Raw genomic sequence first — 15,733 nt, forward strand, 5'->3', positions numbered from 1 at the left:
CTCTAACTACTGTAATTATTTGTCTAGCCGGATTTTCCAATGTTATCTAGTGAGATCTCCAAAAAGCACCTCAGTCCTAATCTTCATTGCCTTCATCCCACAAAACCAGGTACCTGGGAACTTCCAGGTCTCTTATCTTTAGGCATCTCAGTACATCCAGAAATCTGACCTGTTCCTCTTTTGGGAAGTGAGCAACTGGTTTTCAAGCCTCACTTGCAAGAAACAAAGAATCACTGCTGGATTATTGACTCCACAGCAAGCAGGAGTGTGACCATTTGCTGGCAGATTCCCATAGACAACGCCAGTCACATCTACAGCTGGAATGCTGAACCCACCCTCCATTTCTGCAGAGGCAAAATTTCCCCCAGGGCTTAGGGAGGGGATTTTTCTACACAGAAAAGAGTCAAAGAAATGAATGTTTTCATTAATAGCCATTCACTAGACAACCTTTTAATGAAAATACTCTCCTTTGACAGTTTTCACATTTTCTTTCTTACTAAAGCATTCTTGAATTCTGTTTTGCTGTTTCACAGGTCTGCTCTCACGTGCATGCAGATGGATTTACATGTTTCTTCTGCAGATCAAGCTCCTGTTATAGAAAATGCAGACCTCTACAATCAGGGCAAGTGTCCCAGCACACATGCTCTACTAGTTCACCGCATACCCCTGAACAAGTGTTTTCAATGCCCAAGGAAAAACTGGCATCTTGCGTTCCAGCTATAAATTATGTTGATGAGCTGGTGTCATGCAGCTGACTGCGACCAGATAGAGAAACAACCAGCAGAATGGTTCTGAGAATCCTACCTGGTGGCACAAGAGCTGTTAAACTAGAGAATAAAATTACATTGAATGTTTCTAGGGGACAACATGAAGTCACTGCTCCAGGAATATCTTTGTATTGATGGGGCAAACCTCAGCCTTGCCCTCAGAATTTTGGCATTCTCTTTCAGGGTTTTTGTGAGTTTGTTTACTAATTCTACTGGACTAACATCAACTTAATGGATTTTCACAGAATCCCTGACTGGTTGGAAAGGACTTTAAAGACCATCTTGTCCCCCCTGCCCCGCCATGAGCATCTAGTGGGACATCTCCCACTAGACCAGGGTGCTCAGGGAACACTGCCAAGCCAGGAAATATTTCCAGGAAGTGTTCAGGGCCAGGCTGGATGGGGCCCTAACAGTACGTGAATATTTTGGAGAGTACATGAGAAATTAAGATGCAATTTCAGGACGAATTGTCAACACTAATACCATAGCCTTAGTCCTACCCTTAGTTTCCCTGTACAAATGTTTGCAAGGCTGTTCAGTGACACACATTAAACCAGTCAGATCCAGGCCAAAACTAATCCATGAAGATGTCACAGAATAGGAGAGGATGGTGCTTCTTGAATGTGAACACAAACAATTAATTTTCTAGTTCTGCAGAAAACTTCATGTGATGTATTCAGTTTCTCTCAGATAAAAATTAGTATTTATTTGGCACCCAGCTGAAAATCTCCTCAGCCAACTCCTTAAACCAGCACGTTCTTAAACCAGAAAACCAACAGGCAGAACACGCAATTCCTTTTGTCTTTTATTGCTCCTGCCAATGTGACTACCTTTACGCAGGCATACTGCTTTCCTAGATTAAAAACTGTTTTATTAATCTGGAAGCAGTGTTTTGATCTCCACCCCTCCTCCTAAGGTTATCCAATTAACATAGCTATAGTTTTAAGAAGCATAACTTTTTTTTCAGATCTGTGTAAAGGTTACTTGGCAAGAATACATGCACAGGACGTTAAATGGAGACCAACCCACCACTAAAAGGTAATGCACATAGAACATAATACAGTACTTTGACATCATTTCAAATAAATACCCACATACAAATGTAGTAATTTTAAATGCAACAATATTTCTTATGAATCAATAGTGTAACAGAAAATGGAAATATAAGTCCCCACATCTAGGAATAATAATGCTTTTTCCAGCAAACAGAAATCCTTTCTGCTCTGTCAATATTCATTCAATTTGTACTTTTTTTGAGAAGTGGGAGGGGCTCCCCTCCGGCAAGTACCAATTTAATCATCCACATGAGCCTCACCAAGCCATTGAGAACCTGGCATGGCTTGTTGATGAGCTTCTCTCTTTCTGTTTGCTGAAATCACAATTAGATACAACATGCAAAGGAGATCCCAATGTGCTGTGGTTCACATCTGCACACAGTGCCATGGCTCCTGCCTCACCACCGCTCACAGTCAGCAACATTCCTGACACATTCCCAGACTGATACCATAAATGTGGCCATATACTGCTCATCTGTTCAAGATGAGTCCATCTGGCTCCCAAAGTGTAGTCATGTTTGTTCAGGTTTGTGGTTTTGATTTTCTCCCCTCTATGCCCCAAATTTGCAAGGATTTGCATGATGAAATATCATTGACTAACAGAATTTTTTACAATTCCTTGAATATATAAACTCTATAGTAAGCCTACCATTAAAAATGTGCGAAATGGGAGTTCACTTTGCACTTATTGCTCCACATCTTTAACAAATTCCAAACCAGGCATTCCATTCCTCCTAAGTGACAGGACTTAGCCTATGCTACTCTAAGAGTCTCCTTTCAAATTATCAAAGGCACTACTGGCAATAATGAGTGACAGAAAGGCGCTGACTGATAACACCCTATCACTGACCACTTTAGAATTTTTCTTTCTAAATGTACCATAATTTGGCACAATAAAATGAAAAAGTAACAAAACAATTCCAATTTGGAATTTAACTGTTATAGTTGTATAAAATTCTGTTAATCGATAATACTTCAACTTCCTAAAACCCAGAAATTCTGGAATTTATATGTAATACTACTTATTTAATATTTTTCAAGTGCCTATTACTGTTTTAACCAGAGCAAAGTCAAGTTTTCTTCTTGTTACATTGAACTATTCCTAAGAATAATAATACAATATGAAAAAAACCCCCAGAATTGGAATACCCTGGATTTCTTAATGAACATGGCAGGTAAAAAATCAGTAATTTAAACATATAAAGCATAACATTTAAAAAAAAATAATACTGAAGCACAGCACATAGTTTAGCAGAGCTCCTGCTTTTTGTTGAAACTCTTTTCTAGTCACAATCTAGAGCCCCCCCCATAAATCTCTGCCACACGCTGATATATAATTCATAAGTCACAAGTTTCAAATTGGAGAGAGACTATGAGCACAAACCACTGCATTTATATAAACTCTTCTACATAAGGAACTAAAGAAGCTACAGAAAAATATCAAAAGTGCACAGGTTTAACAATAGGTAAAAAATGAGCATCTGTAATGAAGTAAATTCCCCCAACCAACATTTCTAGGAGAGCACAGACTAATATGGTGAGGATTACATTTGAAGTAGGTTTCTTCAGCACTTGTAAGGTTTCTTACTGCAGCAGCACTTATAGGTAAAGCTTGTTTGTTTTATAGCTTCAGGCACAAAGGGAAGGTTTCAGGTAAATATATATAGGAAAAGGTGTTTTCAAAAGTTAGGATCAGGTCAGTGGTTTCCATTCTGTGTGCAATGGACCACCACTTTGAACCAGAGTGAGGAGGGCTAAGAAATGTGTTGCACTGCTGGAAAGGCCTTCTCCAGGGACTACTCTACAGCTGAAAAATGGAAAAATAAAATAGCATTAGGAAAAAAAAAAAAATCAGTGTTTATTTCTCATTAAACTGAAAACTTAACCCCATCCATGTGCTGCACAGGCAGGTTAGTTGGCTGAGGGTCTGTTAGCTGGCTGGGGAAACAGCAGCCACTCCAGCTCACAGATGCCTTTCCAGTGGGCGAACAAGGCTTTGTGGGCTCAGCCTGGAAGCAACAGCTTTGCAGAAAGAAGAATTCTTACAAGTACTGAATACAGCTTTGCTATTCAAGTATAAGTTAAAAGCAGTGAGTGTGCAAGAAATGTTTTCAGTGAAGCTTTAGGTTGTCCAGAAACATGCAGGTCAGAATATCATGCAGGCCTATGCAGAGAATCATTCAGAAGAGCCTGCTTGCAGAGGTAGGTGATGGCTTAAGGAATTTTCCATGCTTTACCCCAACCCATTGAGACTGAAAGACTTACAGTAAATGAACATCTCAAGAAATTGTTAATCAAGAATTAAAAAGACTCAGTCTTAAATACTACCTAAAAATAAAAACGGCAGGATCAAGTCACTTTACACCATTCCTCAGTTTTTTTTCTGACAGGATAAACCATAATAGTGTTAGACTCAAACAGCAGTCAGGCTGGCTGTTAGGGTTTTTTAAATATTTGCAGAAATGACTGAAGATGGAAATGATCACTAAGGCTATTGGGCTAATAGTAAAATTGCTCACACTTGGAACTGAAAGAAGGAGCCAAGCCTAAAAGCAACAGTCACTGTCTGGTAACACCAGAATTGTTACAGAAAATTCCAACTAATTTGAAGAAAAACTTAACAATGCATTCAATTAGTTTCTCCAGTTTACCTTTTTGCCATCAGTATTTCGCAAAAGTACTGTCACTAGAGACATGGAAGCAGTGAAAACTGTGTTAAAGCTCCCTACTATGGTGGAAGCAGAATTGTTACTGAGTCTATTAGAGCAGAGAAAGTTAGCACTCAAAAGCCTGCTTTCACCATGTTTTTTTAAATTGTACTTAACGTAGGAATGAGAAGAATAAAGGCCTTTTGTAAGATTGTGCAGCAGAGAAAAGCAGGATTGAAAATTATAAAAGATATCTCTTCTAAAATATCAAGCCTGCTATTTAGCAGTATTAAAGCTCAAATTCAGGAGAATTCAGTATTTTCTAAAAGAAGTAGTAACAGACACACAGGGCCTAGTTTCTAAAACCAGAACTGAAATTTGTTTAAACCGCAAGCAGTCAAGTTTTAGAAATGTATTAGAATTGAATCACTTGAGGTTTTTTGATTCTTCTCAAGAGCAATAAATGAAATGCTGGCTCTGGGCCGCAGCATTTCCATTGTTCCCAGCTTTGTATCAAAGTTCCATTTGTTTAAAATCTCACTGCAGTAATTTAGACTTTCCCCCAACACGCCTAAAAATATCTGGGAAGCCAAAATTTCCCATGGTTTTCCCTCAGTGGGAAAACCAACTATGCTCTTATTAGCTTCTGTTAGCACTGGCATATCCCCTGCGTGCGCAGGGGCAGCTCATGGAGCAAGCTGAGAGCAAGGACAGAGACAGGCAGGGGAGCACAAGCACAGCACAGGGTTAGAACGGCTTTGGGAACCATGCTATCAAGCACTCACCAGCACAGGCTCGCATTTCTTTTAATAACACTACAGGCATACATAAGTATTTGAAAGAGTACAAAATGAACAGGGCTTTACATTAAAATAAAGTCTGAGGCTAGGCACTTCAAACTCTGGGTTAAACAAAGAACTGTGCCTTTCTGTGCTCCACAAATTTTCCACAATTTTAGAAGCAACATTTTCAATCTTTTTTTCTTATTTAGGCACCAATTTGAAAGTACACTTCTATACTGTCAAACTTATTGTAATTAAGTGGGTAGAAAGGCCCCTTAAAAGTTCAATATCAGACAAAGGTTTATTAGTCTTTAAAGATTAATATGAGCACTAAGCTACTTCATAAACTATTATTAGCAGGATGATCTGGATCAATTTCCTGTCCCTCTAATGTAGAGCCCTGTGAAACACACGGCTTGCATATGGAATGCAGTATCTTCTGTGTACTTAAAAAAATGATCAAAGCTCTGAAATGCAACCTATTTAGGTTAATACTGAGAGCTGAAAAAAACTGTTTGTGACTAACAATGCAAGACCATAGTCACATTAATTCTACACATATATATTGTGTGGCTACTTTCCTGTAAAGGATATCTCAGACAGGCTCTTTCCAAAGTGTTATGCTTACAAGGAGCAAAATAAGACCACACAGAACCTTTCAGGACATAACTTCTTAAAGTGGAACTGTCTACCAGGTAGAATCCCAATTCTTAACATTTTAAATTTTGTATCAGATGGAGTTAATATTGCATATTTTTAATATAAATGTGCAAGTTTCTTCTGATTATCCCTCTGAAGAGAGTGACGCCGAGTATTAATAATGTACCAGGTTTTGTTTTAGCTTTTATAGCCTATAAAAGCTTTAGGACTTTGGTTAGTGGTGATTCAACAGCAAGTATTTAACATCTGCTACAACAGGCAAATTAAGTGTGACTCCAGTTTCCAAATGCTCTGAATTCTGGAGACAGCTCTAATTTTAACTTTGTTTTTCACCACTTAAGCCACAGTAACAAGGAAGGTTTTCCGTTTGTTTCTGCCTATGAAAGCATTTATTGAAGTATACTGCAACCCTGGAGAAAGGATCACATTTGTGCTATACAAACTACAGTAAGTAACACCAGATACATACTCTATCAGGCATACTCTCAATACTCAACCATAAACAGCAAACCCCAGACCTGTTAATTGTGGAAAAAGCTAACTGGTTTCCACTATTAACTTGTTAATAGTATCCCCATACTTATGCATTAGCTACAGATAGGACCACTGTAATACATCTGTATTACCTGGCTCAACAACATACTAGTATAAGTCAACTCATCATGACATTAGATAGTGGGGATTTAGGCTGACAGTTACAGCATAAAATAAGATGCAGAATATGGTTTTTCTAGACATGTGTCCTAGTCACAACAGATTTTATATTTCTCACTACAAAACACCTGGTTGTTCAGGACAGATCCTTCAGACCTGTCTCCACAGGACCGAATGGGACTTACACTGGGGTTACTGCCCTTGGCTTTGGAGGCAGACTTTGTGCGCACCCTTTTGGACTGCTCGTGGTCCAGTTCCAAATGTTCCAGGCGCTGGGTCAAGGCCAGTTTCTGTTGGATAGCCATCCGAAGCAAGGAGTTCAGAGTCTTCTTCTCATCCTCAGCTGCTGCAAGTTGCCGCTGCATTTCATCGAGCTGTGTGACATACTCATCACATCTGCAATGAAATACATCAATTTTTAGCAATCCTGGTTCCATTATAAACACCTTCCAACATAAGCCCTTGTGTCCAGCCTATACAGCAGTGATAGCTTTGCAGCTGCTTATATACACACTCTTAAACAGGAACTTCAACTAAACTTGTAGAAAACCACAACTCCTTCTCACTGGGGTTCTTAGAATCCCACACTCAACACTTCACGTTTATGGTTTTCAAGATAGTGTATAATTAACAGCCTCCCTGGAGAGAGGAAGTGTGGAGCCTGATTTAACTGTACTCATGTCTGAATGTCAGTGAGATGTCCTCCCATAGCAAGTAGACCCCATGCAGTCACACTGCTTTTGTCTGTGCTTACAGAGTGGTTCTAAGCTTCAGGCTGGAAAGGGTCTGAGGGCACCAACAGGAGCATTGTGAAATGGCCACCTGAACTGTGCTGTTTGTTACTTTACACAAAGTCCAAGTAACAAATCTTCAGTGGTGACTAAACAGCAATATTAAGAACAAGCATCCTTCAGGATTCTACTTTAACCTACTCTGATTATGCTATAAGTAGTGGCTGTCTTCTCAATAACAAGTGGCCTTTATTTAATTGTTCTCACCATCAAAATCAATTTTAGAACAATTAAAGAAACTGTGTTAGTTGGAAGGCTGTCTGTGGTAAAGCTATATGAATGCCTCAAGTCATTGTCACTGAGTCTGGAAGCTGCTTAACTTAAAAAATTAAAGTCTATCTGTAGGTGTATGTATATAGAAACAACATTTATGCATATGGATAGAGAAGTAAATATTCATAGGTACCAGCTGGAATTTACCATCTGCAAAATACAACTTCTTCACAAAAGCAGAAATATCAGCAGAGAAGTTCCTTTAAATTTTGAAATGGAAAAGCCCCTGACTTAAAGGGACATTCATCATTAGGTAATATAAAGCAGACTCAGAAAAAACCCACCAGAAAACAAAACTGCATTGATATGCAGATTCATCAGCTGTGCTTATGCTATCAAGCGTCAAACTCTAGTCTCCCTGACTTTAAATAGCAGGATTAGGCCTATATTCCTAATTATATTTGCTTGGGAATATAAATAAGAAAATTTAAAAATTTTATTTTTGAATACATAGAGATGTTAAACAGCAACTCAGTAATATAAACCTGCATGAACTATAACTGCACTGCAGCTTTACAGACCAGGAAGTCTGGGGCCCCCACATGCACAGAAATCTGTCCCCTCACATCTTTGGGCGTCCTGCTCTGGAGTTCCTCACAGCCTTTCCCACACTGTGCAACCCAGGAGAAACCCGTATGTGAGGAGTCTTTAAAAAAAAACAAAAAACAAACCCAGGAACCTTAAACTTGTTGGAACACTAACACTTGCCCTTCTCAGTGTGGTCAGATGGACTTATACCAACTGCTACACTCCAGGGAGTGGAAGCCAGATTCTGGGCCAGATCTTGTCCCATTGACCCATTTCACCTCTAGAGATGAAGTGAGATTGAAACAGCCCCGGGAAGTCTGAAAAGACTAAAATAACCTAGAAAGTGTAAGAGTCCTCCCCTCTGAGGGAAGGCAACACCAGCTCCAGATGCAGGGTGTGGTCACAAAACTGAACAGCTCCCAGCATCCTACTGACCCTGGGCCCTGCTGCTCCAGAGTGCCAGAGAGGTGTTTTCTTTCCCTAGGGGTGGGAGCAAGACACAGGCTAAAGATTTCTGGGAGGATAGAGAGGCTGTGGGGTTTCGTTCTAGCTTTCAAACACACTCATTATATCTGAGGTGAAAAGCAAGGTCTGGTTATACTAGACGTGACTTTTCTGCTTTCTTTTTTGTGCACATCTAAAACCTGATTCCTTCCAAGCTCCACTACTGCAAACCAGTGGGATGTCCAGAATTACCAATTCCTTGAGAAATGAAATGTGATTGCTTCAGCAAAATATGATCTGGCACTGGAGTGACCTGTCCTTGGTTCCCCTTGTTCATGCTCAATATTACATTCCCAAAAGATCTGGGATGAGTATAAGACATGCAGAGGTTCCTGCCCTCTTCCACCTTCTTTCTTGTGAATCAAAACATATTCACATTTTTGTACAGAACATGAAGTTAATGTAGCCCCAAAACTTGCAGCTGAGTGAAACAGCACCAAGATTGCTGCGGTCTTGATTTGTCATGCAGCAGAGAAGTGTTAATCCAGGCCAGCTGAAGCAAGGGGAACAGATCTCTTCACCACCATCCCATTTGGAACAAAAAGAGATAAGGACGAGAAAACCAAACCATTGCAGTAAAGCAGAGCAGGGACTTCCACACCATCTTATGTTCTGGTATCACTCCCGCCTCTTGACCAAGTACAGCCACTTGTGCCAAAGCCAATGGCTGACTGGCCTTTCTAGGCCTGGCATATAGCCTAAAAAGCAGTGAAGTCTTCCCCATGCGAGGCAAGCTGTAATTAAAGCCAGGACTTTGACTCAAAAATATTATTGTAGCAAGTCATTATCTCACAGAGCTTCCTGTTAGCACAGAAGTTTACAACATCAACTTACTGTCCCTAGAAATTACAAGGTATTCACTATTTCAAATATCTAAATTGGTTGTTTGGTTTTTTTGTTTTCCATAGAACTCTATCTGGGGACTTTTTCCTTTCTTCCCCACAAAAAGGGAAGTGTTGTCAGTAGCATATGTACAGCTGAAGTTTGTAACTGTACCTGAGCGACGGTTTTCTTCAACAGAAGAGACAACTGGGGAGAAGCAGGAACATTAACTACTCTGCCTACACACCATCCTGCACCCTGAACCTGATTTCCTGATTCTTTAATCCAAAAGGAATCACATAGCCTCAAACTCAAACCTTGTCCTGGCGCAAGCATGGCTGTCCTGGGCCAAGGAACATCACACTGTACAAAGCACAGCAATCATTTACTGGAATGAAGGGACAAGAAGTTTCCTAGAAGTGGCTGTAGATGTTGCACAGAGAGGTGGACTGGGATCTGCACCACTTTCTTCCTTCATGCTGCTCACTGACTCTCAATTTAATTTTATCAAAATCCCCCAAACCAAAACCCAGCAATGTTGCCCCCTTAACCATCTAGGATAGCACAGGCTCTGGACCTGCTTTAGTCGGTGGCAGCAGCAGCTATGGCAGCACATCTTTGTGCTCTGTGTATTTTTACTGCTTTGACAGAACAATAAAGGCTCCTTCTCTTTTACCATTCCACTTGTCATGTGCTAGGCTACTTCCCAGCTATTTATTCAATAAAATCAGAATAGAAGATGTCTTTCTTTTAAAAACACCTTTGAAAGAAGACCATTTAGCTTTCATGCTTTTAGGAAGAATGTGAAATTAGTATCAGCCTGCTATACTTTCACACATTTGCAGCTTTAAGTAGATAGTGAACAAAAGGCTCTGATGCTGCCCATTTTCTTAGTACTAGTAATTACCAACAACAAAAAAAGAAGCTTAAGGAAACATCAACAAGATTTTTAAAAACAATATCAGCTATATACAAATATCTACACCGAGAAAATAAACATCCTGAGTGTTAAACATAATGATGAGAAATAAAAACTAAATATTCTAAAACTTTCTGAAGCCAAACTATTGAAAAACCTAACTTGGCATTTTCCAAAGCCACATACCACTGCTTCCCACAAACACTGGTTTGGCCTTAGTTCTACGGACCAGTTTATGTAAGGGTCAGCATGTAATAGTTTTAATACCATTTATATGTAAATTCATTAGTGAATCAAGCTCTGTTTGAGGGAAAAAAAAAAAGAAAAGAAAAAGTTATGTAACCAAATGAACCTGGGCATACCCATATTTTCCCCCTCTTCCCGGCAATCAATGAAGACCACACGACAACTTCCAAGGAGACAAGACAGGTGACTCAGCAGTGACTGAAGGAGGTACTAGAGAGAAGCATCAACTACTTCTACCTCAAGAGCTTAAACTGTCAACTCACTAAAGAAATTCCAGCATGCAGGATTAAAATCACAATTTCTCAGCTTTATTAAAAACTGGGAAACGTATTAGCGGAGACACAGTTAAAATGAGATGAAAATGAGCACTAACTGCATTCAGCTGTAAGAGATCGGCCACCTGCTGAGTTTCTAACTCAATCTTTATATTAGAAATTATTACTAAAGACAGATTTTTAACACCTTCCCCCCACCTTTTCCTAACCCCAGGCTCTAATTCCAAGCTCTTCAGCTCTCCCCACCCCACGCCACCCAAGCCGTGCATGTGTTTTGCTTTTTACATCATACAAGCACTGACATTTTCTGTGAATTGTCAAACATAATCAGGACTTGTGAATCTAAACCATGGAGACAAATAATTGCTGCTACAGTAATCTCCTGTATTTTAAAGTAACTCACTTTCCACTTTGATTAAAACCATAAGGGCAAACAAACTGCCAAACAAGAGCTGGCACAGAGTACTGTGAGGAGCTCTCTGCACCATTATTATTTCACAGGAATGCATCCTGTGGTTCACTGTCTTAGCAGCAGTGTTCAAGCAGAGCACCAGGAATGGGAAGGTGGTGTGGACATAGACACTTCAACAAATCTCTGGGAGAAGACTGTTACAACCCAGGTCCAGGGCCTATCTACAAGAGGCACCTTCACCAAGGTTGAATATCAACATACGCAGCACTACATTTTACTTCTCAGACACAGAGTCTAGAGCAGGTACCTCAGTGCTGTAGATGTGAGAGTGCGCACAACATCATTTAGGGGGTTTTGTAGCATGCCCATTGGATAGTGAAATGCCTTTGTCCTGCCTGGACATCTCCTTGCTTTCACAGGGATGCTGACAGCCCAGACCTATTTTAGTCTCTAGATGCCCTTCATCACCTCTAGATCTAGCACCAGGAATAGGAAGTAAATGCTGTTATTCCCATCTGGGAATCCCTTTCTGGAAATGCTCAAAGTCACATCTTCTGTGTCTAGCTTTTCTGAATATTAATGAGGAACAGCTAAGGGAGCTGGGTTTATTTAGTCCTGTCAAGAGGAGGCTCAGGGGGATCTCACTGCTCTCTCAACTGCTGGAGAGGCAGCAGTGGAGCCAGTTTCTTCTGCCATGCCTGCAGTGAGAGGATCACAGGAAATGGCCTTGAGCTGAGACAGGGGAGATTCAGAGTAGGTATTAAAAAAAAGTCTGCCCTGCTCAGGTGGCCAGGCATTGGAGTAGGCTGCCCAGGAAGGTTGTGGAGTCATCTTCCCTGAAGGCGTTCAAAAAGCATCTGTATGCAGTGCTGGGTGACAAGGGTTAGAGGTGAAGTGGTAGTCCTGGGTTGACAGCTGGACTTGATGATCTTAAAGATCTCTCCTAAACTTGATGATTTAGTGATTCCATGTACTACACCACAAAGCACAACTAAGAAGCAGAAGCAAGTTCCAAAGACAAAGCAATCAAATCAGCTGACACAGGTCAACGAAACAACAGATGCCAACTGCAGGACAGACAGCCTAAGAATACCAGCATGTTTGCAACATCTTTACCTTTTCCTATTCATCAAGGTAAAGCAGAGACCGATCTTCAGTGTACAATAAATGCTCACTTTGCATTGTTAAATGTCACTCCTCAGAGCTAATGGCTTTAAGAACAAGGGAAAACAGGTAATCTCCCAGCCAACTTGAATAAATACTGCCACAACAGCTTTATATTTTGTAGCAGCACACGATATCCACACATGTTCCTCATCAATAGGAGCATATCACAGACACACACACACACACACACACACACACACACACTGCAAGCAATAATCTTGGGAAAAAAATGCTTCACTCTCTGCATGGTGGATGGGAAGGATGTTCAACTCTTCCCCACACAAGCAAGGAATTAAATTTTGTGGCGTTCATTATATTTGTTACCTTGTAGCAAACATAGCTCTCAGGGAAGAGAAGGTGGCAGCATCTTCCTTCAAAGCCTTCAGCTCATTTCGCAGCTTCATCATGGTCTCTGTAACCATCGCTTTCTCATTCTCATACTTGCTTTTTAAGTTAGCAAGGGCTACTTCTGCAGTCTGTTGGTTACCAGGGAGAACAGAAACATAACATTTAATGAAACTCTTCATCAAATGGCTGGCTAAAAGATTTTTAATCACTATTCACATAATGAAACATTTACTTTGTACTGGAATGTTAAACTTGGGGTCAACCTGTCTTGTACAGATAAAATAAAATGTCATTTCTGAACACTGGGAACAGACATAGCCATCTCCTACTCCTATTAACCATGCAGCAGCATTAAGGAAGTTACAGAATGTAGATGTAGTGAAACCTAGCAACACAAAGGAACAAAACAATCTACTTAGTATGTCAGTAATTAAATGCATTTGTCAATCACTAGCACAGCTCTCTCTTGTAGCATTTTACCTATTTTACATTTGGGACACCTTTATTAAAATGTGCAAAAGAAATCTTAATGTGTTTATTTCATTCTTAAACAACACCACCAGTAGTTTAGTAGATGAAACTACTTTTTTTTAAGACAATTTAAATTTAACCGTAGAGAAGAAGATGAAGCACGTCATGTGGTGCTTCAATGGCAGTTATTTTCAACTCCTGCACTGCTAATGTTGTTGAATGTCCAATCCCCAAAGATAATTTTTACCTTTCACCTCTGTTATTTTGACCACATTCTTATATCACATTCTCATTTTGGAAGGCTCTCTTATTTTGGAGTTTGAGAGAGAACAATACTTAAATTTCAGAACTCTTTTAAGGGTAACTACTAAAATTCTTTAAAGTAGAAAATAAGATTACCGCTTCATTTTAGGTGTCCTACATTAAATATTACCTGATCTAATTCAGACAGACAGTAGATTGAAATTACCTTAACCTTAAAAAAGTTTCAGGAGTACTTGAGAAGCTGAAGTCAGTTATAGCCCCGTGCTCATCTTTACATGGGTGCCTCTAAAGGAACAGCCAGCTTCAGCCTCAGACTAGTGAAATAACAGCAACAAAAGCCCCACAAAACTGAGGGAATGGCAGAATGAATTCAAAGAAAAATTCTCTTGTGCTTATGACCTAGTTGCCTAACATTGTAACGTTCAAACCTCGAAGACCTGGTTACCTGTTTGTTGGCTTTCAGCACAGTTCTCAGAGTTGCTATCTGTTCCCTCTTGGTGCTCAGCAAGGACTTCAGCTTCAGGATTTCTTCCATAAGAGCTTCCTTGTCTTTGTCCACCACTGGCCCAAGCTCTTGAGTAGCAACACGCTGCCTGGACAGCTCGGTTGTTCTGTCCACAGCAGCCTGCAGGTGTTTGATCTGATCCCGAATTATAGCAATCAAGTTATAAATGTTCATCGGTTCCTTCCGAGGATCTGACACAGGGGACGGCAGAGATGACACTGGGGATGGGCTGCCGTCACCACTTCCACTCTCTGCCTTTCCCAGCTCAATAGTTAACAGCCCTTTAGAAAGAAGAATGGGAGACCTTCTTCCCTTGGCCTCTGGACTACTGCGTCCACCTTTACCTTCCTTGTAGTAGTCCAGCATCACTCTGTTTGGAGTTTCATTGTTGCACATGCAGACATGGTGGTACAAATTGGCCAGCTCTTCACTGAAGGTGACTAGTTCATCTTGAGCCACGCTGAGGCTGCCCTGTGTTTCTCCAGCAACATCACTGACTTTCTTCAGCTCCTTCTCCAGCCTGGACATCTGTTCTCTATCATGCCTACTGGACTTTTCCAGTGAGGTGATCTTTTCAGTGAGAGCTTGGCTCTCAGTCTCATATCTACTCTTCTCTTCCTCATACTTAGACTCACATTCTTTGTACTTTGCTTTCAAATTTTTGAGCTCTTCCTTCAGGTCAGTAATTTCTGCCACAGCCACTTTGTACTTGCATTCCAGGATCTCTGGCCCGTTGATGTCAACTTCATAATAGTCTCCATCTTCATGGCTATCTCGGTCCTTCTCGTTATCAAGGGCAGACTGACGCTCCTTACTGGCCTGGAGCTTCTTCATGGCGTTCAGATTTTCAGTGAGTCTGCCAATTTTCTCATGCTGCTCTGAGAGAGCCCCCCGTGTATTTTCCAGCTGCTTCTGAGATTCCTGCAGTGTTGTTAATAAGTTAACCTTCTCTCTTTCCATCTGCAATGCAGGAACACAGACATTTATGTTAAGGGAATTGTATCACTTAAATAGTTTTAACTCTAAGAGACAGCAACTTAGCCAACAGCCCATATGGTTACAGAAATTCAATCACTTGCACATTATAGGAAAGTCTCCCCAGTGTATTCTAAAATTATCTCAAGTTACAGTGTTCATTGTCAATTCTTTCTTATCTCCTTGTCAAAATGCACATTTTACTCATTTATTCCCTAGGTGATGGTCTCATTGTGAAAACTTCCTTTCAGCTAACAATAAGCTAAAGTTTATTGCTATCTTCTAAATTATCAAGTAAATTCTAGAAAACACACAGTTACTCTATGATGAAAGCTTGGAACTTCATGAAAGACTCAGAAACACCAAAACTTTTTCAAGTTTCTCCTCTTAAATTTCTAATTTTTAAAAATTCTGACAGCATTTTGCATAAGGGCTTTTTCTTACAGAACAAAATTTAAAACACATCTGACCAAATATTAGTAGGAAACAGAAAGGTACATCTTGCTCTAAACTCTCCAACCTCCTAACTGCACAAATATAGCACAGCAATGCTTGGTGCTGATTAAGATTTTATGCTCTTTGAACTAATTACAGAAAATATGAGTACAAAACTTCTTTTGATGAAGGTGATTGGAGTAACTTTCAATTTTGAAACATACCACTATTG

At 40.2% G+C, this 15,733-nt stretch overlaps 1 protein-coding gene across 2 annotated transcripts in view; it reads right to left on the reverse strand.

Moving 5' to 3' along the window:
* Positions 1 to 1,559: 1,559 nt before the first annotated feature.
* The window catches only part of BICD2 (BICD cargo adaptor 2), a 50,959-nt gene continuing 36,785 nt past the window's right edge, over positions 1,560 to 15,733 (reverse strand). The window contains exons 5-8 of one of the 2 annotated variants that reach the window (XM_009090954.4): positions 14,032 to 15,051; positions 12,828 to 12,979; positions 6,752 to 6,962; positions 1,560 to 3,629 (exon numbers count right to left, since the gene is read on the reverse strand). In XM_009090954.4, coding sequence (XP_009089202.1) covers positions 3,624 to 3,629; positions 6,752 to 6,962; positions 12,828 to 12,979; positions 14,032 to 15,051 — 1,389 coding nt within the window. In that variant the 3' untranslated portion in view covers positions 1,560 to 3,623. Of the gene's footprint in view, positions 6,963 to 12,827; positions 12,980 to 14,031; positions 15,052 to 15,733 lie in introns of both variants that reach the window. The other variant, XM_009090953.4, reaches the window with a different exon arrangement.

Source organism: Serinus canaria, chromosome 12 (genome assembly GCF_022539315.1).
Source record: "Serinus canaria isolate serCan28SL12 chromosome 12, serCan2020, whole genome shotgun sequence".
NCBI lineage: Eukaryota > Metazoa > Chordata > Aves > Passeriformes > Fringillidae > Serinus > Serinus canaria.